This window comes from Mandrillus leucophaeus, unplaced genomic scaffold (genome assembly GCF_000951045.1).
Source record: "Mandrillus leucophaeus isolate KB7577 unplaced genomic scaffold, Mleu.le_1.0 Scaffold643, whole genome shotgun sequence".
In the NCBI taxonomy this organism is placed as follows: Eukaryota; Metazoa; Chordata; class Mammalia; order Primates; family Cercopithecidae; genus Mandrillus; species Mandrillus leucophaeus.
This window is the reverse complement of record NW_012106953.1, coordinates 78,922-104,119: the sequence shown is the minus strand read 5'-3', so window position 1 is coordinate 104,119 and position 25,198 is coordinate 78,922. Positions and strand designations below refer to the sequence as shown.

General features: G+C 37.4%; 2 protein-coding genes across 6 annotated transcripts in view; one reads left to right on the top strand and one right to left on the bottom strand.

The window, feature by feature from the left end:
* Positions 1-7,243: 7,243 nt before the first annotated feature.
* On the bottom strand, positions 7,244-13,554 carry ANKRD49 (ankyrin repeat domain 49). Of its 3 annotated transcripts, none has more exons than XM_012000924.1 (3): positions 13,123-13,554; positions 10,001-10,223; positions 7,244-8,769 (listed from the first exon to the last, which is right to left on the bottom strand). In XM_012000924.1, exons 2-3 carry the CDS (start codon positions 10,133-10,135, stop codon positions 8,308-8,310), a joined length of 597 nt encoding a protein of 198 aa, XP_011856314.1. In that variant the 5' UTR covers positions 10,136-10,223; positions 13,123-13,554; the 3' UTR covers positions 7,244-8,307. The 3 variants fall into 3 exon arrangements, 2 of the variants coding, with proteins under 2 accessions (XP_011856314.1, XP_011856313.1); XM_012000923.1 differs by having other exon boundaries at positions 7,249-8,769; positions 9,878-10,223; XR_001008328.1 differs by having other exon boundaries at positions 8,404-8,769; positions 9,709-10,223; positions 13,123-13,223.
* Positions 13,250-25,198, top strand: part of MRE11A (MRE11 meiotic recombination 11 homolog A (S. cerevisiae)) — an 84,627-nt gene continuing 72,678 nt past the window's right edge. The window contains exons 1-4 of one of the 3 annotated variants that reach the window (XM_012000925.1): positions 13,250-13,367; positions 14,250-14,374; positions 16,224-16,356; positions 21,429-21,589. In XM_012000925.1, coding sequence (XP_011856315.1) covers positions 14,355-14,374; positions 16,224-16,356; positions 21,429-21,589 — 314 coding nt within the window. In that variant the 5' untranslated portion in view covers positions 13,250-13,367; positions 14,250-14,354. Of the gene's footprint in view, positions 13,475-14,249; positions 14,375-16,223; positions 16,357-21,428; positions 21,590-25,198 lie in introns of all 3 variants that reach the window. The other 2 variants (XM_012000927.1, XM_012000926.1) reach the window with 2 other exon arrangements.

Genomic DNA, 25,198 nt, shown 5'->3' with positions numbered 1-25,198 from the left:
GCAGAGGCTGGAGGATCAGTTTAAAAAATTAGCTGGGCGTGGTGGCTTGCACTGCAGTCTTAGCTACGCAGCAGGCAGAGGCTGGAGGATCAGTTGAGTCCAGGAGTTCAAGGCTGCAGTGAGTCATGATCGCACCACTGTCCTCTAGCCTTGGTGATAGAGCAAGACCCTGTCTCAAAAACAAACAAACAAACAAACACACACAAAAAGCAATTACTGTCTTCCTCTTTTTTCTTCATTACCAAAAACCTTAAAGATAATCTATCAATTTTAGTAACTATATTGATTTAGGTGGTTTATTTCCTTCTCTCTCCTTCTAAATGGCTTTTGATTTTTTTTATTTCCAATCGTTATATGTGTGTCTTCAATTATATACCAATGCATATTCTCTTGAAAGAAGTTACTGATACAAATAAGTATGAAAGGTATTGTTTTAGGTATGAACTGTGGTTTCCATTTTTCTCTTTTTAACTTTTTTTTTAGGTTCAGGGGCACATTTGCTGTATAGGAAAATTACATGTTGCAGGAGTTTGGTGTACAAATTATGTCATCACCCAGGTAATAAGCATAGTACTCAATAGTTCTTCAATTCTTACCAAAAAAACTAAAAATGCACAACAAAAACAGAATGAAAAATCCCCAGGATAGTTGGCTTATCCTTTAAAAATTTCAATTACAGTCATGCGTCACTTAATGAAATGTGTTACTAGGCAATTTCATCCTTGTTCAAATATCAGAATGCACTTACACAAACCTAGGTGGCGTAGCCTACTACACACCTAGGCTACTTGGTATAGCTTATTGCTCCTAGGCTACAAACCTGTAGAACATGTTACTATACTGCATATGTAGGCAATTGTAACACAAGGAAAGTATTTGTGTATCTTAAGAAATCTAAACATAGAGAAGGTACAGTAAAAACATGGTATAGTTGACTTTAAAAGGTATACCTGTAGAGTGTGTACTTCATAAATGGAGCTTGAAGAACTTGGTGTTTCTCTGAGTGGGTTAGTGAGTGGTGGGCAAATGTGATGGCCTAAGATAGTACCGAACACTACTATAGACTTTATCAACACTATTGACTTAGGCTGCACTAAATTTATGCAAACATATTTTTCTTTCTTCAATAATAAATTACCCTTAGCTTACTGTACTTTTTTTACTTTATAAACTTTTAATTTTAAAAAACATTTTAACTCTTGTAATAACACTTAGCTTAAAATGCAAACACCTTGTATAGCTATGCAAAACTATTTTTTTCTTTATAGCCTCATTCTATGAGCTTTTTGGTATTTTCAATATGCATTATTTATATATTTTTTTACTTTTTAAACTTTTTTGTTAAAAACAAAGGCACAAACACATACTTAGTCTAGGCCAACAGAGGGTCATCATAATCACTGTCTTCTCCCTCCACATCTTGTCCTCTGGCAGGTGTTCAGGGGCAATAACACTCATGGAGTTACTCCTATGTCATCTCCTATGGTAATAATGCCTTCTTCTGGAATACCCCTTGAAGGACCTGCCTGAAACTGTTTTATGGTTCACCTTTTTAATAAGTGGAAGAATACCATAAAATAATGACCAGAAGTATATTATAGTAAATTCATAAACCGGTAACATAGTTGTTTATTATCATTATCCAGTGTTGTGTACTGTACATAGTTGTATGTAAACATGACTGGCAGTGCAGTAGGTTTACATTTAGCATCACCTCAAACATGTGAGCAATGTGTTGTGCTATGACATAATGACAGCTACAACATCACTAGATGATAGGAAATGTTTAGGTCCATTATAATTTCATGAGATCACTGTCAGTATAGGCGATGCATCATTAACCCAAGACTGACTGTAAATGGAAAAGACCAACATGACCACTAGATGGAGACAAAACCCAAGACTAAAGTTTTCTTATAAAAAGTTACACATTCATGTAAAAAATGAAGTCTTAAAGAAATAAAAAGTTTTAGTATATTACCAGAGTAAATAGGTTACTTCATGCTACTTGTGCTTAATTCTATAGATCTAACAGGTCTCAAGAAATCATCTCAGTTTGTCTTACAGCACAACCGAATAAACAATGGAATGTTGAATGCTACCGTTTTTCTTCGGAAAAGTAGATGCTAAAACCACTTTGGTAGCCTCTTCTAGGTTCTAACAGTCCTGATTTAAATTAAAAGCCAGCCAAATCCTTCTTATATAGTAATAAACAATGGGACGTTGAATGCTATCGTTTTTGTTTGGAAAAGTAGATGCTAAAACCACTTTGGTATCCTCTTTTAGGTTCTAACAGTCCTGATTTAAATTAAAAGCCAACCAAATCCTTATATAGTAACTAGCTATCTTTTCAAATTTGTTGAATCCTGCCAAATGGACTAATTATTTTAAAGCAATTATTTTGTTTCCCATTCTGTCATTTAATGGAGAAATTGCACCTTCTGATTATAAAGGATGTGTTACTTGGAATTGTAAAATTCCAGCGAATTGGTGAAATGTATTTTTTTAAATAACAGGCCCCCCCTGAAGATATAGCCCTAGAATTTGAGGATGAGTTCATCTTATACTTGCCATGGAAAATAATAAAAGAATAAAATTAGTCATTTCTGGATATCTATTTTTAAAAATCAACTTCATAAAAATATAATTTATGTACAAAAACCCTATATTACTCTTTAAAACCCAGTGACTTTGACAGTTGTGTACACCTATAAAATCATTACCACAATCAAACTATGGCGTATTTCCATCACCTCCAAAAGGTTCTCTCTGCCCTTTTGTAGTCCAACCTCTGTCCCTGTGACCAAGAAACCACTGAACTGCTTTCTGCCTATAAATGAGTTCATGTATTTTCCAAGAAGATATTCAGTTGTTCCAGCACCATTTGTTTAAGAGAACGTCCCATTGAATTCCTTGACACCTTTGTCAAAAATTAATTGATCATCTATATCTGAATTTATTTCTAGACTGTATTCTGTCCTATGGATCCACATGTCCATCCACCAATACTACACTGTCTCAATACTGTTGTTTCATAGCTAGTCTTAAAATCAGGTTGTAAAAATCCTGATTTTAACGTTTTCTTTTTCTTTTTTTTTGACACGGAGTCTCACTCTGTTGCCCAGGCTGGAGTGCAGCGGCGTGATCTTGGTTCACTGCAGCCTCCGCCTCCTGGATTCAAGGAAAAGCAATTCTCCTGCCTCAGCCTCCCGAGTAGCTGGGACTACAGGGGTGTGCCACCATGCCTGGTTAATTTTTTTTTTTTTTTTTGTATTTTCAGTAGAGATGGGGTTTCACCGTGTTGGCCAGGATGCTCTTGATCTCCTGATCTCGTGATCTGCCCACCTCGGCCTCCCAAAGTGTTGGGATTACAGGTGTGAGCCTGTTTTCTTTTTAAATATTGCTTTGGCTCTTAGGATTTTCAACTACTAGGATTTTTGCTTATCTATGTTTGTGTGCCATAAAATGCAATTCTCTCCTTGTTGCATGAGTCCTCTTATATGAGGTGTCTAAAATAGTCATGCTCCTAGAAACAGAAAGTAGAATGGTGGCTGCCAGGATCTGGGGCAAGGGAAAATGGGGAGTAGCTATTCAATGAGTATAAAGTTTTAGTTATACGAGATGAGTAATTTCTAGAGATCTGCTGTACAATCTAGAATCTCTGTAATTCTAGAGATCTATAAGCATTGTGCTTATAGATAAAAAAATACTATGCACTAAAATTTTAAGAGGGCAGATCTCATGTTAAGTGTTCTTCACACACTAACAAAACAAGAAATTTGCACACATGTATGGAATCCTACATGGAAGGGGAATAAAATTAATAGATTTAGTGGCCAAGCATGCTGGCTCACACCTGTATTCCCAGCACTTTGGGAGGTCGAGGCCAGCAGATTACTTGAGGCCAGGAGTTTGAGACCAGCCTGGCCAACATAGTGAAACCCGGTCTCTACTAAAAACACAAAAAATTAGCTGGGCATGGTAGCGCACGCCTGTAATCCCAGCTACTTGGGAAGCTGAGGCATGAGAATCACTGGAACCTAGAAGGCAGAGGTTGCAGTGAGCCGAGATCGTGCCAGTGCACTCTAGCCTGGGCAATAGTGAGTCTATCTCAAAAAGAAAAAAAACAAAAATTAAAAAAAAATTAAATAAATTTAGTTATAGCCTATGTACAACATATACTTTATATGTGGATAAATGGCAAGCATATTTAAAAGCAGATATAAGTAACTAAATTCAAAAAATATAAACTGCACCTTTAAAAGCAAACGCAGTTGCTTTTGCTCCTGATAGTAATTTTTATGTCCTCAAACCCTACTGTAAATAAACTACATAAAAATAATATTTAAGAAAATGGAATTTTGGTTATTATGATTGACAGACTAACTGGTGGTATATAGATAATATTCAAAAACACCACAGGTAAAAAGTTGTGATATTTGAACATGAGCTTTCTGGGAACGTAAGAAAATACACTTAACATGCACCAAACGATGCATTCTTTAATCAGCTTCACAAATACATGTCAAATACTAGTGTGTGGTGAAGAGGAAAGGTGGTAGAATCAGATAGACAAACCTCCATCATGCGCACATAGCATGACAATGGGCAATCCGTGTAAGTTCTAGAAGCCTGATTTCCTTTTGTACAATGATATGTATCTCAGAGAATTGTTGTGAGGCTCACATGGTATCACACACGCGACGCACATACAGCATAGTTGGCCTACAGTGAGCACTCAGTTGTTAGCTATTGTCACAGAGGTTTGATGTACCACATCTTATACATATAAGAACTTTCATAAAGATCAGATGATTTCATTCATGCATTACATAAAAGATGACTGGAGGACATTGATAAACACATGTAGCTTTTTTTTTTTAAACAATATGATTTCAATGTATTTCATATTGAAATTTATTTTTAAAGTATTAAAGAAATTGACAAAATAAATTACACCATATGATTTTTACATTTAAATAACAAACTAGCCTACAACAAGATAGACATTATCCCTGATTTACATATGAGAAAATTGAGGTGTTGTTTTTTTTTTTTGCCCAAAGTCACCCACAGGTGGCACTGAGGATTTGAACTCAGTCTGTCTCACTCAAAGTGTAATGCTCTGTGTAACCATCCTTCTTTGCCTCCAGGGAATGACTCAGGCATGTAGATCTGTGCTTTCAGCCATTAGACAAACATGGCTGAGAACTTGAAATGTGACTAGTCTAAATTCAGATGTGCTTTAAAATACACCCTGTATTTTGAAGATTTACTATCAAAAAAAAAACTCAATAATTTAAAAATATATCTCTCATATTTTGGATGTATTATCCTAATATATATACATATAATTAATTTTACCTGTGTTTGTTTTAATATGGCTCTTATGATTTTCAACTTCTAAGATTTTTGCTTATCTATGTTTGTGTGCCATAAAATGCAATTCTCTCCTTATTGCATGAGTCCTCTTATATGAGGTATCTACAATAGTCATGCTAAAAACATAAAATTACATACGTGGCCCACACATTTCTATGTGTTGGCACTGATTTAGATCATTTCCATTTAGGTTCTGAGAAGTAAAATTTTGGAGTTTCAAAGGGAAATTTCCAGGAATTTAAAACATCAATCAGCTACACTTAATCCTTCTTGGTTTACTCTCTTCTGAACTTAATAAGCATAGACCTTAAATATCCTTTAGAGAAAGCATTTCATATTGAACAAATTGAGTGGTCATCTAGCAACCCTACAGATGGACTGGAGCATCTTATGATAAACAAATTATAGGAAAGACATAATCAAGGATTTGGTGATCTTATTTTGCAGGCAGTTGCATAAATTCCTAGAGCCAATGCAGGTAGGGTCAAGATGGTATATGTGTTGATCAGGAATCAAGAGTTGATCCAGAGATTTCATTTTGGTATAGGACATAAATCTCAGAATAGTCTCTGGGCTTCTTTTGATCATGATTTTCCAGCATAGTGTTAGATAACATAATAGATGTCAAATAATAAAAATAAATGTCTTCATATTATAGTATAAAGACTTTAAATCCCACCACTGTGGTAGGCTGTGGGTTGGAAGGCTCCCTGGAAAAGCGTATTTAAGATTCATAAAAGCAAAGCCAACTAGTTCCACTTTAGGCCTAAGAATTATGATATGAACCTTGAACATTCACAAAAATTATCTCTTCCTCAAGCATAGGTTAATCAAAATTAAGCCCTTAGTTATGAAAAACTCAGATTTCATTTTTTAATAAGTCTTCGTACAGGCTTTTCAAGATCAGAGAAAATTCTGTTTGCAAACTGAGCTATTTAGCCTGCTACACTGGAAAGTAGAAGTAATCCTTTCAAAGCACAATTAGTAACTGCCTTCTGTGGACAGAGCAGTCTAGTAAATGTTCTGGAAAGTATAAATGAAGCAGACAATACAAATTCTGCCCTCAGGGGTGGGATTTGTCTTATATGTAGAATTTGCTCTCTAGCATCAGTGAGTGTTGAGGTCTGAAAACAAGGGAGTAGACACATCTTAGGTCCTTATTGGAAACAAGACTTCTTTGGCTTCATACTTAAATGGAAAGTTTACATGGAAAATCATGGGTGCAATCCATTCTCAAATGAGAAAGGAGCCATCAGCTCTGTGACTTTCAGGCTAAGCAGCCTCATTCAGCAGTCTGCTTGGATAAATAAGGTCTTATTCTATCATCACTGCCTGTCAGCTGTACCTGTCATTTGGTGTCACTAACTTAGGCCAGATCAAACAGAAAGCAACCTCTTTCTGCCACAAAGCATCTCCCTAGGCAGAGATCACAACATAAACTAAAGCACTAACTCTCAAGAGCCTGTTGTCATGATGATTCAGTTCATATATTATCTCTGACTTTTCTGAGATCATCTAATAAGTTCTAATCAAAAATACATATTTAATATTTCATTAAATAACATTATTACTTAGTCTAGGGTGACTGGGTTACATAGGATGGCTTGAAAGAGATAAGCCTTGGTGGACATTTAAAAAATTTAACTGAAGTAAAGAGCAATTGGTTTAGTTCTCTTCCCCTAGAGTGTTCTCATGTTGAGAAGACAAAACTTTGGGAACAATCACAGAGGGGCTAGGTACACAATGCAAAATTGCTGCTGGAGAAACTGAGAGAGTAGATATTAAATAACTAAGTGCACGCTGGATGAATAATGTTCTGGATCCAAGAAAGACATACACAGGTAAAAAATGAATTCATGCCTTTTGTGTTGTTCAAAACTTGTACTTTATTTTTCTCAAATATTTTTACTTATGCTTTTTGTCATTATCCACAGTGTTTTTTTTTTTTTTTTTTTAAGCCTGAGCCACTTTGTGGTTTTAGCCTCAATATAATAATCATCCCCTTACTCTTAGACTAATTCCTTTTCCCCTGTCACTTAGGCTTTGTATAGTTTGTAAAAATGAGGACCTTAGAAAATCAACATTTCCTGTGAACTTGAGAGACTATATGAGCAGTGCCCCAATCAGTAGGATTAGGCATGTAAAACCAGTTGGATAGCAGATATATTATGATCTCTTGGACAAAGGTATAGTTGTGTGCATGTCTACAAGGTCATCGTGATTTGCCATTAGCATAAGGATCATGTAGGTTGACCAGGGTGAGGTAGGACTATCCACAGGATTGTGTAAATTGTGGTAGGGGAGGCAGTATACAATATTCATGAATTAAACACCTAGCTAACTGCTTTCCTGAAATGGTCTGTGTTCTAAAAGACAAAGATCTAGGTTTTTTGCTGTTTTTTTCTTTAACTTATGAAGATGCAAGCCACTAATATGTTACTTGCTCTAGTTTAAAGTGAAAGCAACTGGCTATGGTAAGGTAGAGAAGACAGCTAAGTTGTATCAGAATATTTAAGACTTCTAAATTAAGTTCTGAGTTACCTCACCTTATAAAAATATATGTCAATATACTAAGTACTCAACAAAGATCCAGGATGTGGGATATTTAAAAATACATTTCTCTTGGATCAGCACCAAAAATATCAGTTTCTGTACAACCCGTGTCAAGTTTTTAAGTATACACACATTAAAATTATTTCTGATAAAAAATCACAAACTCCACAGAAATCATTAAATATATATGCAAATTACTTTTAAATACATTCTGACATCAAAGTCAGGCAATTCACTTGGAAGAATGTTATAATGAATATTACTGAATTTTTGTAGTAAGATGTTTGACGTCAACTTTGATTATGGGAATACTTCACATCTCACACAAAGGAGGCACTGGTACTTAGAAACTTAAGAAAATTACTAGAATTGTTAAGACTGAGGTGAAGAATTTGTACAGCCTTCCACAATTTCAAAGAGGTAGTGATAGATACTTGTCCTCCTGGCAATATCAAATGCAGTTTCTTCCAGGTTGTTTTTCAGCCCTGGTTTGACGTAACGGTTCATCAAGAGGAGTTCTAGGGTATCCTTGCTGTCTCTGTTTCCAGCAGCAAGATGCAAGGGGGTCAAGAGGCCTTTTGTTTGGGCATTGATATCTGCATCATGCTGCAGTAAGAAAGAAGCCACTCTGGTATTATTCCACTTACAAGCACTGTGCAGGGGCGTCCAGCCATCCACAGTCACTGCATGAACGTCTGCCCCCTGTGCAATGAGCTCCCGGACAATATCTAAGTGTCCACTGTAGGCTGCACGATGAAGAGGGGTATACTCATCTTCATCCCTAGTGTTCACATGAGTGGCCTTTTCAGAAAGTAGTCTCCGCACTGTAGTTAGCTGAGAAGAAAAATGCAAATCTTTCAACTCAAACCAAAACAATAACCAAAACAAAATTGTCTTGTGGTGTTAGATTTAATTAAGTTGAATAAAAACTTGTTAGTAGATGACTTTAAAATGAAAATAATTTAAGATCTCTTTTTTGGGAGGAGAGGACTACTGGTTTGAGAATGAACAAGTTAGTGTTAACTATACTTTGTTGCTTCTAAGAATGAGATTCTCTGAATATCAAACCATACCCTTACTCCTGATCCAACTAAGGTTCATTGCATAAAAGCTTCAGTCCAATGAATATCATAGGTTTTAATTGTATTTAATATTTTATATGTTATCTGTGAAGAAAACATAACTGCTTGATTTTTCTATTGGATTATCACACCAATATATACACTGTATGAAACTTTTAAAAATAAAACTTTTAACAAAAGAATAAAGTATTAATAAGGAATTCTAGGGATTTAAGAGCTCAATTCCTTCTCAATACAACCTTAGAAACATCCTTTTAGGTTGTAATTTTTAGTTTGTTCTATGGGCCTCTGGTTAAATGTGGCATGCTCTTGGGTTAAAAAGCTATTTAAAATGCAAGACCCTTTTAGTTATTAGTTTACTAAAACAGACATGGGGAAACTTAGTAAAATTAGGTGGAAGTGGCCAAGCAGAGGGAATAGGCTTTTGATGTTCATTCCACTTGGATGATCCCGGGCAAATTAATATTCCTGAATCTCAATTTCTTACTCTATAAAAGAGAAGAATATTACTTATAGAGATACATGAGGATTAAATAATGTAATAAAGTACCCGGTATAGTTAGTATTTAATAAATGTTAGTTTCCATCCTCTTTCCTAAATGATCCTAATGACTTTATATAAATGATTTTAAAATATAGATGATTGCTTGCTATCTTTCTAGATAATTATCCTTAAACCCCCAAATAATACCTAGCATGACACTTTGCAGCTTAATATGTGCTTTCATGTACATTGTCTCATTTGGTCCTCACAATCAAGAGATAGGTATGACAGCCATAATAGGAAAGGCAGGCCTTCTGGCTTGAACCCAGTGCTATTCCTACTGTCACACTTCCTTCTGTAATTTTTTTTTTTTTACCCGATTTTTTTCAGCAGCCCAAAGAAGCAATTTGCTTGGGTCTTTTTCCATTTTTTTTTCTTGCAATCGATACCACTCTTCATTTTTGTCATCTTGCTCCTCATCTTCATCAGAATTGCCTACCCAAAGACTTTGAGTACCAGTAGGAATAAGGTGTCCATGTGTTTCCAACAATTCAAGTTGGTTAAAGTGTTCAGAAAAATCCAAGGAATTCTCTTGGTCTGGTATTCCATCATCATTTCCTTTTTCTTTTTCCATTTTTACTACTATTCTAAATAAAAAGCATTTCAAATGCCAGGGTATAATCTTCCTAGAGATAAATTATGACTGCTTTATTCATCAAGACCTGAAAACACAAGTACAAAAGTTATTAGTAAAACAATAATTCAGGCTTTATCAACTGCATAGATAAGTCTCGCAAACATATACAATTAAACCCTGTGTAAACTCTTGTTTTTCTTACGGTATTCCTTACATACACTAAATACCGGTGCTGACAGAAAACAACAAAAGAAAGAAGCATTAGACCACTATTAGATCACAGATGATCTTTAGTGGTCTAATGCTTCTTACTTTTGTTGTTTTCTTCTAAGTCAACTGTATTATTGTATAACTATTATTATTATTATATTATATATATATTTTTTTGAGACAGAGTCTCGCTCTGTCGCCCAGGCTGGACTGCAGTGGCCGGATCTCAGCTCACTGGAAGCTCCGCCCAGCGGGTTCACGCCATTCTCCTGCCTCAGCCTCCCGAGTAGCTGGGACTACAGGCGCCCGCCACCTCGCCCGGCTGGTTTTTTGTATTTTTTAGTAGAGACGGGGTTTCACCGTGTTAGCCAGGATGGTCTTGATCTCCTGACCTCGTGATCCACCCGTCTCGGCCTCCCAAAGTGCTGGGATTACAGGCTTGAGCCACCGCGCCCGGCCATAACTATTATTTTTAATCTACTGGTTTAGGTATGATGGTATTATGCTAAGAGTGATGAATGCTTGAAGGTTTTGAAGTATAACTAATACAATGAAGAAGGTGCATTCAAGATTTTTATAAACTAGACACACAGATAATATAGAGCAGAAATAAAAACTTCTAATTCCTAAAAAAACTACTTAGAAGAATCAGGGATTCTTGAAGATGTTAGCCCCCAAAAGGACATCTGTCCCAATCTCTCATTGGAGCAGATATCTTTATCACAACATCTACACTAATTATCCTATGTCTACTTTGATAATTTCAGGCCTAGGAAAATTCACTGCTTTAAAAAGTAGTCCTATTTATTGATAGGCAACTATAGTTCTTAGTTGGGTCCTTGTTTTCAACTGAATTTTGGCTGTCATTCATTCCTTCATTCAACTAATATGAATAGAATGTCTGGTATGTGTCAATTTCTGGGTACTGGGATTCAATAATGAGCAAGATCCTCAGGAAGCTTACTCTAGTGTAGGTGACTGGCAAAGACATCATGTGACTGGCAAAGACAACATGATAAGTACTACTACAAGACCTTATCTAGAAACCATGAGTATACAGGAAGATCATAATTCCCCTAGTTCTAAGGGATGAAAGAAGGCTTCCTGAAGGAACTGATGTTTATTCTGTTAAGCCGCCATATTAATTTATAAACCAGTATCAGCTTAAAGAGTTACACAGCATATAAACCTTAATCAGTTACAGAAAAGGAGAATAACCAATAGATAGTTTAAAAATACCAGTTCCCAGCCTCCCAACTCTGTTTGTCGAAATCTTATCAGTCTTTCAAGGCTCTTCTCAGATGTTATCTCTTCCATTCTTTCTTGATCCTCTCATTTAGATCACTTTCTGCTTTCTACTTTTTTTGGTGCTACATTGTATTTCACCACTAACTTTGTTCTTGTTTTTGCCCCTTAAAAGATTATAAGTTTAAAGATAATGACCACATTTAACTTATATTTATCTCCTACTTGTCTATAGAAGGCATTAAGTATGTGTAGCATTATATTTAATTAAAGTCTTGTAGCTTGATTTTGCCTGGAATGGATTCTGAGAAGTTGCAGAGTTAGGCATACCCCCAAGATACTGATTTCTGGTACCTAATCTCACAAGTTTAACAGTATACAATCTTAATGTGGTATTAAATTTTATTACTAGTGGCAATAGCACTAAACTCAAGTTTAAATCTATTACTCACATCCAGTAACTTTTCTGGACGTGTTACTTTATTGTAAAATGTAAGAATTTTACTAAAGTGTTCCTAAGGTCAATCCGGCTTTTCAGTTACCCTTGGAATCAGAGACACCCAATCAGAATCGCTTTGTGTTTTATTAATTCTCCTGGAGTTTCCACTTTTTCTTTGATTCTCAAACTAATTCCTGAACCTTGCAACACAAAAGTGAGCATACATCAATTCATTAAACACTTAACAGAGGCTAAAAAATAAAAGTTCACTTGTAACTATATCAAATATAGTAACCTTATACCACAGATCTTATCCTCTTCCTCAACATGCTTTTCCTTTTAATAAAAACTCCCTTTATATAAATTTTGAGTTTACAGATTCAGATACAACAAATTATATATAAAATTTTACTGGTATATTTAGTTTAAAAAGCCAAACCTAGGCGCATCTACCCGATTCACAGTTAAAAAACAAAACTGATTACTTGATGATGATATTCCTGATATTCCATCAGGAATATCAGGGTACGTTTCCTAACTTAAAGGGCATATCCTATTTTGAGAGAGATCCGAACTATGTCAACTCCTTACAAACAACTCAGTGATGGGGGTGGGGGGAAGTATAAACCTTACAGATGAAGGAGGTTCAGATAGATAAAACAACTTGCCCTAGATCAAGGACCCTTCAGTGGAACTGAAGGGGCAGACGTTCTAATTCAAAAGTTCCACATTATTTTTCGCTGCACTATACATCTTACTGTTATCAGCACAAAGCAATGCAGCTGTGCTGAACTCAAGGACCTATGGGTGACACCTGTAGAGAGTCTGGCGAGTGGGAGGGAGGGAGAGGGGATTCAGCTTCTACACTCTGCCACGGGCCGAGAACTCACAGTCCCGCGAGCTCCGCCTGAGGCCTTCTAAATAGCCAAGAGCGGAGAAGCGGCTTCAGCCCTACCTGGGGACCAGGACGCGGCCTGACCTGCAGGGCTCGGCCTGTGTCCACAGGCTACCCACCCGCACTGGCTCAGGAGTTCTTAGATGGCGCGGGTCCACCAGAAAGCGCGGTCCGGGACAGGGAGTAACTACCCACCTGACAGAAGGGAAAATCGCCGCCTTGCATCTCACTTCCGGGTTTGTCTCCTCGGCAGCTCAAGATTGGCTCCTGCGTGAGGGCGGGGCCTCGCCGCTACTTTCCCCGCCCCTTCACGGCGTGCGATAGCCAATGAGAACCGAACTGGACTTGAAGCGTCTACGTTTCCCATGAAGTGTCGCGAGAGAAACGGACGCCGTTCTCTCCCGCGGAATTCAGGTTTACGGCCCTGTGGGTTCTCAGAGGCAAGTTTGGACCGGGTTGTTTTCTTCTCACGGATCTTGCCCTTTCTTCCTGGAAAGAAGACAGCCTCAGGTCCCTATTGTGGGGCTTTGAAGAGTCCAGGAGTGGGGTAATTTAGGAATCGCATTCGTCTCCTGTTTCTGCAGGTTCCCAGGCTGAAGCCCAGAGTTAACTGGAACCTCGGAAAGAACGGGCCGAGTGGGCCGGGGAGGGGTCCTGGCGGGCTCCGCGTTCTGATTTCCAGGCGCCGGGCGGTGAGGGCGTGTTGAGGCTTGGAATCCCGACGGAATCTGGGGCTCCAGATGTGGTGGGGGTTGTCTCGCGGTGGCAGCCACTCTTCCCCAAACCTGGCTGTTTTCAGTCATCCTGCTGGTGCCTAAAGATGTTCCTCCGCAGACCACGTGTTTGTTTATTTGCACTCGCTTTAAACGCGGGTCCCTTCCCTTTTCCAAACTAGCCAGGTCCTTTAAAAAAAAAAATCGTGTGTTTGAGCAGGAAATACAGGATTGCCTCCGTTCTCCAGAGTAACCTATGCCTGCAACTTAAAAATATCTGCACATCTAGAGTTGTTTGTGTGTTGAACCACGACCATATGTGATCCTTTTTGCCCATTTGTTTAGCATACATTAATTTCCCATAAGAGCACGGGAAAGGAAAATAGGAGTTTAATCATCCTGGTGAAATTAGGATGGCACTGGAGATGTATTATTTCTAAGCTTAGTTCATTAAAAAAAATAAAGTATAATGGGTGTTTAGATGAAAATGAGACTTCTAGATTTGCCAGTCTGCTTAAGACGTCTGTACCTTGTGCAGCGTAAATCATGTTGGTTAAATACGTGCAGGCTTTTAAAAAAATGTATTTTATAATGTAAATTTGTTTTTAGAATTTCTAGAATTTGGAATCGAGTGCATTTTCTGACATTTGAGTACAGTACCGAGGGGTTCTTGGAGAAGAACCTGGTCCCAGAGGAGCTTGACTGACCTTAAAAATGAGTACTGCAGATGCACTGTAAGCACCAGACTTCTGGAATCCCTTGTTATTTTGGGTTTCTAAAGCTCGTCAACTGTGATCACAATAAAATAAAACTTATTTAATAAGCAGTAAATAAAGAACCTGCTTATGAACAGAAATACTAGTCATCAAAAAGGATATTTGGAATGTTTTTAATATTTATCTGTTTAGAAACTAATATGCAGCGATAGATTGGAGTCTTGCTGTAATTTGATCTATTGATATAGTATAAGTTTATGTTCTTAGGCTTTGTCTTAAATTATTGAAGTTATTCAATTTTCCTGACAAATTCTTATTAGTCAATGCAGTTCTGTTTAAGATTTTTAGAGTAAATCCTCTAGTATTAAATAAGCTGGAAATGAATTTGAATGAAATGGGAATAAATAAAAGGACTATAAAAGTTATGTGCACTTTGGGAGGCTGAGGCTGGCGGGATCATCTGAGGTCGGGAGTTCGAGACCAGCCTGACCAACATGATGAAACCCTGTCTCTACTAAAAATACAAAATTAGCCAGGCACGGTGGCGCATGCCTCTAATCCCAGCTACTCAGGAGACTGAGGCAGGAGAATCACCTGAACCCAAGAGGTGGAGTTTGCAGTGAGCCGAGATCATAAAAAAAAGTTATGTAGGAAAGACTTTAAACTTGTAGTCTTTTATCCTAGTTTCAAGTCCTTGGATGCTACTAGCTGTGTGATCTTGGGCCAGTCAGCAATTCTCTGAGCCTTGCCTCAATTTTGCCATTTGTAAAACTGGAATAATTATACCTTTCTCAGATTAATTTTGAGGCTTAAATGAGAGAATTCACGTGAAAATACTTCATAAATTGCTACAGAAACGTGTAGTATTGTGATTTGAAAAGTATTCTGACCTACCTTTTTGGAGATAGCTGTCAGAACTGTGTGCATATCATTTTTGAAGTTTTTGAAGAGGAATCGTTTCTGGAAATATCTTTTATTTGTAAAGATTTGAATTTTGGAGATATATGCAGAGATTTTTTAAAAAAATTCATTGTGGTTTATTAAAAATAGCCTGAGTTTTCATCATGGGTTTTAGTCCCGTTTCTGTCACTAGTTATGTGATAAAACAGTTAATTTCTCTGGGTTTAGCCTTCTCATTTGTCAGAGATAATAATGCCTGACTCTTCATCTATGAGGGTTGAGATGAGATCATAGAAATAAAAGTATTTTATGCAATTAAAGTTTAGTGTAACTTTAGTGTAAGTAGCAATGTAATAACTATTACATTGCTACTTCACATTAAAGTAGCTTTGAATATTACCAAATTCAAATTGAAACAATTCTGTTTTGTTACTTGGCCAACTTTTTTAATGAAATCTAACTCTGTAGAGAGTAGAGTCAAGCAAGTGTCTTCAGGGGCCTGAATGTAAGTTATTAGCGTATTAGTATAAAATTGACTTATAAATTTAGAGGAAGGCTTTTAAAATTAACTTTGATTTTCTTGGAAGAGTACAAAGTCAGGTAAATAACAAGTTTAGATATAGGTGTCAAAACCTCTTTGGTTTTCTAAGAAGAGGAAAATAAGCAAACTTTCGGGCATGGGTTACATGAGTTTGTAAAACTGGTTATAACAAGGTCGTAAATTTTTGAAGCAGTTATAGAACCTTGTAAAGATTTATGTACATTTGTTCTATATTGAACTAGTGGTTAGGAAAACTAATGTTAATATATGTTGAATACTTCAGATTTTCAGATGAACTCTAAGGCTGAAAAAAAGATTTTACTCCATAACTGTTATTATTTATTTTATAAGTTTCAGTCTCAATTTGTTTGAATATCCTTTTAATGAATTATTAATATATTAAATGTTTTTTCTTTCTTAATATAGTGATGATGAAAACACATTTAAAATCTTAGTTGCAACAGATATTCATCTTGGATTTATGGAGAAAGATGCAGTCAGAGGAAACGATACGTTTGTAACACTCGATGAAATTTTAAGACTTGCCCAGGGAAATGAAGTGAGTGTGGTTTATATTTGTGCACTTTCTACCGTATTCCCTTGGTCAACAAATTATTTTTCCTTCTAAAATTACAGATTTTTGTTTTATAAGCTCAGGTGCTTACCTTGCCTGCTTGAGTATCAATATACTAAAAGCTCAAAGTTGATTTTGTGTGCTTTGTGTCTTAAATTCAAGTAGGAGCTACTTTTGTAGATAGTCTGTTAAATTTTACAAATTTTTCAGGTGTTTACTGAATGCAGGATCCTGTGGCAGTGTCTACTTGAAATGTAAGGTGACTGTCAAAACTTCTGCTTTCAGTGGACGTAGAAGAAAACTAGTGTGAAAGACATATATCCACAATCCTCAGATGCAAGGTTGTATGTGATAGGAGCCCTAAGGAAATTCTAAGTAGCATTTCCTGTGAGTTTAGAGGCAGAAAAGATCACATTTAGATTATAGCAAGATGAGGGCTGGGCACGGTGGCTCATGCCTGTAATCCCAGCACTTTGGGAGGCCGAGGCGGGCAGAACACGAGGTCAGGAGATCGAGACCATCTTGGCTAACACGGTGAAACCCCATCTCTACTAAAAATACAAAAAAAATTAGCCGGGCGTGGTGGTGAGCGCCTGTAGTGCCAGCTACCTGGGAGGCTGAGGCAGGAGAATCGCGTGAACCTGGGAGCAGAGGTTGCAATGAGCCGAGATCACATCACTGCACTCCAGCCCAGGGAACAGAGCAAGACTCCATCTCAAAAAAAGAAAAAAAAATAGCAAGATGAGCTTAATGAAAAAGGTTGTGTTTAACTTGGGCTTTGGGGGAAGGGTAGAGTTTTGGCCAGTGGGGAGCATAGAGAATGTACATCCATGTGAAGCAGGAGTGAAGACACAGGTAAGACAATATAAGGTATGTTAGGGGCCCTGTAGTCAATTTGGCTCACCAGCAGGTCATAGTTAGCAAGGATGCTGAGAGACTAAAAGTAAAGATTTGAGCTACATTAATGAGGACTTCAAATATCAGATTGAGAAATTTGTACCCAGTTCAATAGAAAGTCTTCTGGCAGCAGAGTATAATACCATGAGTTAGAGACCAGTTTTTTGAAGTGTTGACCTTAGAGATGGGAAAGAGGAAGTGAATGCAAGAGATACTGCAAAAAGAGGATTCGTGTACTTTGGTTAGTTGTAGGGTGTGGGGATAAGGGCAAAGGGGATGACAGTGACTCTGAAATGTGTGGAGTTTGGGTGAATAGTTGTACCAAAAATAGAAATAGGTAGATAGGAAAGAGGTACTTCTTTATGTGGGAAGGTGACAATTTCTGATTTAGACATTTAGAGTTGGAGACTGCAATGGGACAATCAGGGAAAAATTTCAGCAGGCAGTTAACACGTCAGCCCAGGAGAGAGTTGGAGAATAAACATAAAAGTTGACTTGCAAATTAACACCTACAATCTTGACTTTTCTGCAGAGTTCTCTTCAGTTTATCTGCTAGGTCCTTATTTCTTCCTCCCAAATATATATGGTGCCTCTCTACTACTCTCTTCACGCCAATAAACTTAGTCCAAAGCTTGATCACGTTTCACATGGCCTGCAGGAGGTCCCCTTCCATCTTTCTGCTTCCATTCTTTTTTGCTGCATCTACTCAGCATACATCTACTCAGCATACATCTACTCAGCATAGCAGCCAAAGTGAACTTTTAAAATAATAAATCAGATCATGGCACTCTGTTGCCTAAAATTTTCCAAGTGTCATTCCATTGAATCTAGTATAAAATTCAAACTACAAGGTTCTACTCGATCTTTGCCCCTGCCATGAAACTTCATCTCCTACTACTCTCTGCCTGATTTACAGTGCTACATCCACACTGGCACGTTCTACTCTGAGGCCCTTACATATCTAGTTCTTTCTGCTTGGAGCACATTGATCTTGGCAGGACCTACTTCTGAGAGTTCAAGTCTTACATTTTTGGAGACGTCTTCCCTGATACTTTCAAGCACTCTTTTATCACATTTCTCTGCTTTATTTTTTTCATAGCGTATTTTTAATACCACTATCCGAAATAATTTATTGAATTATTTACTTATTTTTTTTCTGTTGTCTTCACTAGAAGGAAAACTCCATGAGAGTGAAAATCTTTTGTTTGTTCATGCTATATCTTAGTGCTTAGAAAGAATCAGAAAGCAGTGGGTATACATATTTTAAGTTTCTTAATTAAGTGAGGCAATGGCTGGATTCTTTCATTTTAGGTTCAGGGGTACATGTGCAGGTTTGTTATATAGGTAAACTTTTATGACAGGGGTTTGTTGTGTAGATTATTTTGCCACCCAGGTATTAATCCTAGTACCCATTCATTATTTTTCCTCATCCTCTCCCTCCTCCTGTCATCTGCCCTCTGGTATGTCCTAGTGTCTGTTGTTCTCCTCTTTGTGTCCATGTGTTCTCATCATTTAGCTTCCACTTATAAGGGAGAAGTGGTATTTGATTTTCTATTCCTCCATTAGTTTGCTAAGGATGATGGCCTCCAACTCTATCCATGTCCCTGCAAAGGACATGACCTGGTTCTTTTTAATGGCTGCATCGTATTCCATGGTTTATATGTACCACATTTTCTTTATCCCGTCTACCATTGATGAGATTTAGGTTGATTCCATGTTTTGCTATTGTGAATAGTACTGCAGTGAACATATGTGTGCTGTGTCTTTATGGTAGAAGGATTTATATTCCTTTGGGTATATACCAAGTAATGGAATTGCTGGGTGGAATGGTAGTTCCATTTTTAGCTCTTTGAGGAATCGTCACACTGCTTTCCACAATGGCTGAACCAGTTTACACCCCCACCAGCATTGTATAAGTGTTCCTTTTTCTCCGTAATTTCACCAGCATCTGTTCTTTTTTGACTTTTCAATAATAGAATGTAAGGTGAATTTTTCCTTCCCTGAAGGCACAAAAACTTGTGGCCAAAGGTCTGTTTCCTGCTGGAGAATCCTGCATGTGCTGTTTCTTTTTTAACTCTTGAGCCCTAAAACAGAATCTTCTCCTGAGAGTAAGCTACTTACTTCTACTTTGCCCTTTCCTTCACCTCTGCTTCCACTGTTTCCCTTCCCTGCATTCCTTAATCTTAACTATTCCAGCCCCCATAACCCCTAGGGACTTCTAGATGCGTATTATGTTTACTCGTTTTCTTGATTTGTATTTAGTATTTCTTATTATTGAAGTCTAAATTTTTCCTGACTTTTAAGTCCCTTATTATGTTGGCCCATGCCCACTAACCAGTCTTAGTTCTGTTCCCTAGATTCTTGGAGTCTTTTTTTAAAAATTTTTTTTTATTTTGAAGCAATGTCAGTCTCACAGAAAAGTTGGCAAGAATGGTGCACAGAATGCCTTACCTGTCACCCAGGTTTTCTAACATTTTGTCACATTTGCTTTATCCTCTCTTTACAAATACACATGATTTTTTTCCCTCAACCATTTGAGAGTAAACTGCATGTATAATCATGGAAAACCAGGAAAGTAGTATTGATTCAGTGCTATTATATAATGTTAAGATGTTGCCAATTGTTCCTATAATGTCTGTTATAGCTCTTTGGAGGCTGGTTGGTGGCATGCAGGACCCAGTCCAGGTTTACATATTATATTTAGTTGCCATGTCTCTTTGTCTCCTTTAATCTGGTACGTTTTCCTGAATCTGCCTTGCCTTTGTTTTTCATGACCCTGATATTTTGAAGAGTACACAGGCCAGTAATTTTATAGAATCTTCCTCAAATTGACTGTATGTGGTATTTCCTCATGATTAGGTTCAGATTCTGCACTTTTGGCAAGAATACCACAGAAGTGAGTCGTGTTCTTTTCAATATTTCCTAGAGTCACCGCCAGCCAGTTTAAAAAAATTTTTTTTAATGTTCAAATGATGGCAAAATATATTAAATACGTAACATAAAATTTCCCTTGTTAACCATTTGCAAGTGTACAGTACAGTAGTGTTAAATATGTTCATATTGCTGTGCAACCAATCTCCAGAATTTTTCTCATCTTGCAAAAATGACACCCATTAAGCAACAACTTCTTTTCGCCCCAGTATATTTTTCATTTGGTTTGTTGTTTTTGTTTTGTTTCTTCCATGCCTTTGATTGTGATCATTTTCTTCCTTTTACTCAAATAGTGTTCATTCTGGAAGGCCTAGCTTAAATCTCACTTTTTTATTAAAGTTACCCTAACTACCATACGCACAGTGATCTATACCTTGTGTTCTTTTGTATGATTAAGCACTTAAGTTTCTTTAGGTGCATCGTATATGTCTTGAAAGCCTGTATTAGACTTTTTCTGTATGATTTCCCTCCTTCACTGAAGTTATTCCTAGAATGTCTTCCTCAAAATCATTTATCTTTCCTAGTGCAACTAACATGCCATCATGTTAGTTCATCCCTTCTAGACTTTATGTCCGCAGGCGAATTGTCCTGCCTTGAGTTCAAATTCGTCGTAGTGTCATCTCTGCTGCTAGTTGCTTACGTGTCCATTCTACTACACCCCAGAGTTTGACTTATGTTTAGATGTGTAACAGTTTGCCTCTTCCATTAGAGTTTGAACATATTTAGGATAGGGATGATATTTTATTCATCATTGTATCCTCAGGACTCGGCAGAGGGTCTTGCATAGAGTCAGTATTTAATGAGGGCAGGGATATAATCTGTTTTGTAGATTGCTATTTTTTTAGCTTCTGGAACCTGTAGGAATTCTAAATAAATGCTGAATGAATTACATGAATGATTTGGATTGAATTTGGTATCTCTTCCATACGTTCTGTTAAAGTGCTAAGTTTATGTTTGATTCGAATAATAGAAAAAACATGATCACCTTGTGTAGCTTGAATCAGAGACTTGGTGTAATTGGAAGATGGCTTTTTTTTAAGATAGCTTAGTCAGCTAAATTAGAGTCAGGTTAATTACCAGATTGAAAGTCCCTTTGAATAAATAAAATGTAAGTTTTTAAATTGCCATACATAATAGTGTCTTTTGTTTTTTTAATCTCTTTCATCTGCAGTTTATAAAAATGTTACCTGTAAAACATACTAATTTTAACACCTTTTTCTGTTGATCAGGTGGATTTTATTTTGTTAGGCGGTGATCTTTTTCATGAAAATAAGCCCTCAAGGAAAACGTTACATACCTGCCTCGAGTTATTAAGAAAATATTGTATGGGTGATAGGCCTGTCCAGTTTGAAATTCTCAGTGATCAGTCAGTCAACTTTGGTTTTAGTAAGTAAGTATATTTATTTACTTGAGTGAATGATTACTTGTGTATGGTATTTTCTGTATAAGACGCACAAACACACAGTTAACCATTTTGCTTTCCATATAAGCTATTTTCTTAGTAAATATATTCTTTGAATTTTTTGTACATCGTCATATTAATTTATATTTTCCTAATTGATAGTGGGACTGACCCAGCTACTCGGGAAGCTGAGGTGGGAGGATTACTTGAGTCCCAGAAGCAGAAGTTGCAGTGAGCCGAGATTGTGCCACTGCACTCCAGCCTAGGTGATAGAGCAAGACTCCATCTCAAAAAAAAAAAAAACAAAAAAAAAAGTTGGGACTGAATATCTTCTCAGGTTATTGTACATTTTGGTATCCTCTCCTGTTCATATCGTCTGCCTATTTTGAAAACTGAGATTTTTTTGTTTGTTTGTTTTTCTACCTGAATTGCAGAAGTTACTTATATATTCTAGTTAGTAAACCTTTGTGATACATATATTTTTTCCCAATTAGTGGCTTGTGCCTTGTCTTTTGACTTCGTTTATGGACTCTTGTTGACAGAAATACTTAATTTTTATGTAGTTAAATCTATTGTTTTTTCTTTTTTTCCATTTGTGCCTTTGGGACTATTTATGATGTTCGTCAATCCCTGTATTATAAAAATATCATGTGTTTTTTCTTTTTTTTTTTTGAGATGGGGTCTCGCTCTGTTGCCCAGGCTGGAGTGCAGTGGCGTGATCTTGGCTCACTGCAACCTCCGCCTCCTGGGTTCAAGCAATTCTTCCGGCCTCAGCCTCCTGATTAGCTGGGATTACAGGCGCCCATCACCACACCTGGCAAATTTTTGTGTTTTTAATAGAGATGGGGTTTTTGCCATGTTGGCCAGGCTGGTCTCGAACTCCAGACCTCAGGTAATCCACCTGCCTTGGTCTCCCAAAGTGCTGGGATTACAGACGTGAGCCACCACTTCCGGCCCATCATGTCTTAAACATTGTACAGGATCTCACATTGCATTTAGTAGGAAAGTTTGCTTAGTTTCTTCAGCCCGTGTCAGGTTTTCTGTTGTCTTTCGTGACCTTGATACTTATAAAGAGGTCAGGTATTTTGTAGACTGTCCCTCAATTTGGGTTTTTCTCTTGCTTTCTATGATTAGATTGGGATTACAGGTTTCGGGGGAGAATGTTCAAGAAGTGACCCTTTCAGTCACATCACATCAGGAGGTGCATGACATCAACCTGATTTATCACTGGTGATTTTAACCTTGATTACTTAGTTAAGCCGGTCTCTGCCAGGTTTCTCCAGTGTAAAGTCATTACTTTTTCCTTTCCATATGCTGTTGGTTAGAATTGAGTCTCTGAGTCCATCTTACTCTCAAAGGGAGGGGAGTTAAGTTTCCACTTCTGATGGGCATAAAACCACCAAAGTAATTAATAAATATTTTAGGGGAAATATTTTGAGACTGTGCAACTTTTCTATTCCTCCTTAAATTTGTTCATTAATTCTAGATTCATCAGTGGATCTTACCTACAACAGTTATAACTGTGATATTCTAATTGTGATTTTCTATTTCCTATATTCTTTCTACATGTATTATTTGGGATTCTTTTGTAAGGAAGATTTGCCCCTTGCCCCACATCTGTTTATTCAGTTTTCTATATCAGTTTATTCAGTTGTCTGTATCAGTTTATTCAATTGTCTGTATCAGTAGTTACAGACTTTTTTTTCTTTGGGTTATAATTCAATACTATCATAATTTACTTGTGTCTTAAATTGTTCCAGCTTTAGCCATTGGGCTCTTTTTGAGATTGGCTCCTGTATCCTTTTGATGTACCCCCATATCCCACCGTTTCTTCTGATTTTTTTCACTGTAAGATGTTCCAGGCTGATTTTGTACTTTCTCTTTCTTAGTTTCATACTCAATCATTTCTTCAAGGAGCCCTGGTTCCTTTTGGAGAATGGTATTTGGAAACCAAGATCTGGATGTTAGATGTGCCCATTACTATTGTATTGTTGCTTCTAGGCTCTCAGTGGACAGAGCTAAGAAAAATATATGTACATACTAACCCATGAGAATAGACATACTCATGTTTATTTATTTATTTATTTAAATTTTGCTTTTGAGACAGGGTCTGGCTGTCTTGCCCAGGCTGTAGTGCAGTGGCATGATCATAGCTCACTGCAGCCTCAACTTCCTGGGTTCAAGCTATCTTCCTGCCTCAGCCTCCCAAGTAGCTGGGACTACAGGCATGTGCCACTGTATTAGTCCGTTTTCATGCTGCTGATAAAGACATATCCAAGACTGGTCAATTCACAAAAGAAAGAGGTTTAATGGACTTACAGTTCCACATGGCTGGGGAGGCCTCACAATCATGACTGAAAGCAGGAGGAGCAAGTCATGTCTTATATGGATGGTGCCAGGCAAAGAGAGAGGTTGTGCTGGGAAACTCCCATTTTTAAAACCATCAGATTTCTTTAGACTTATTCACTATCACCAGAACAGCACAGGAAAGGCCTGCCCCCATGATTCAGTTATCTCCCACGAGGCCCCTCCCACAACACATGGTAATTATGGGAGCTACAAGATGAGATTTGGGTGGGGACAAAGAGCCAAACCATATCAGCCACCACACCCAGCTAATTTTTAAGAAATTATTTTTGGTAGAGATGGGGTCTCACTATGTTGCCCAGCTGGTCCTGGGCCCAAGCAGTCCTCCTGCCTTAGCTTCTCAAAGTGCTGTGATTGCAGTTGTGAGCCACCATGCCTAGCCCATATTTATTTCTTACTTATTTTTTAAAGTGTGACTTTATATTGGTAGGTAAATTTTTTTTTGAGATTTTGTCTACATGAAAATATGTTTACTTTCCCCTTGATTGATAGTTTGGCTGCATATATAATTGAGTTTTAAAAGATTTGTATAATACTTCGTCCTTGTTTTTAAAAATTGTAATCAGTGTCTCTACCCTCCTTCTATTCAAATCTAAAACTCGAGAGATTTTTTATTTTTTATTTTTTGAGAAGGAGTCTCACTCTCTCGCCCAAGCTGGAGTGCAGAGGCACAATCTTGGCTCACTGCAACCTCCATCTCCCAGGTTCAAGCAGTTCTCCTGCCTCAGCCTCCTGAGTAGCTGGGACTACAAGTGTGCACCACCATGCCCAGCTAGTTTTTTTATGTGTTTTTAGTAGAGATAGGGTTTCACCAGGTTGGTGAGGCTGGTCTTGAACTCCTGACCTCAAGTGATCCTCCCACCTCGGCCTCCCAAAGTGCTGAGATTATAGCCGTGAGCCACTGCACCCAGGCGGGACATTTTTTGACTTTAGTGTTTTCTTTCTTTTATCTTATTTTTAAACTGCATTCTGTTTTGAAAACTGTTTCCCCACCCTATGTACATGTTTACCTATTTCTTTGCTCACTGTCGTTTCTTGTATTTCATTTCTTTTCTGTAGATTCAGTTTCCTTCTTTCTGAAGTACAGTTTTCAGTAGTTTTTTCATGGAGTGTCAGTGGGTGGTAAACTCTTTTTTTGTCGTTGCTGTTGAGGAGTCTCCTGTGAGTTGAGTTGCTAGAAAGTTTAGCATAGTGATTAAGAGCGTGGGTTCCGGTATAAAACAGTCTGAG

Excerpts from the sequence above, each read along its gene's own strand:
- ANKRD49 (XM_012000923.1), bottom strand. The coding sequence starts at position 10,135 with ATGGAAAAAGAAAAAGGAAATGATGATGGAATACCAGACCAAGAGAAT. Across the intron at positions 8,770-9,877 it reads GGGCTGCTGAAAAAAATCGG|CTAACTACAGTGCGGAGACT; the intron begins GTAAAAAAAAAA and ends TTTTCTTCTCAG.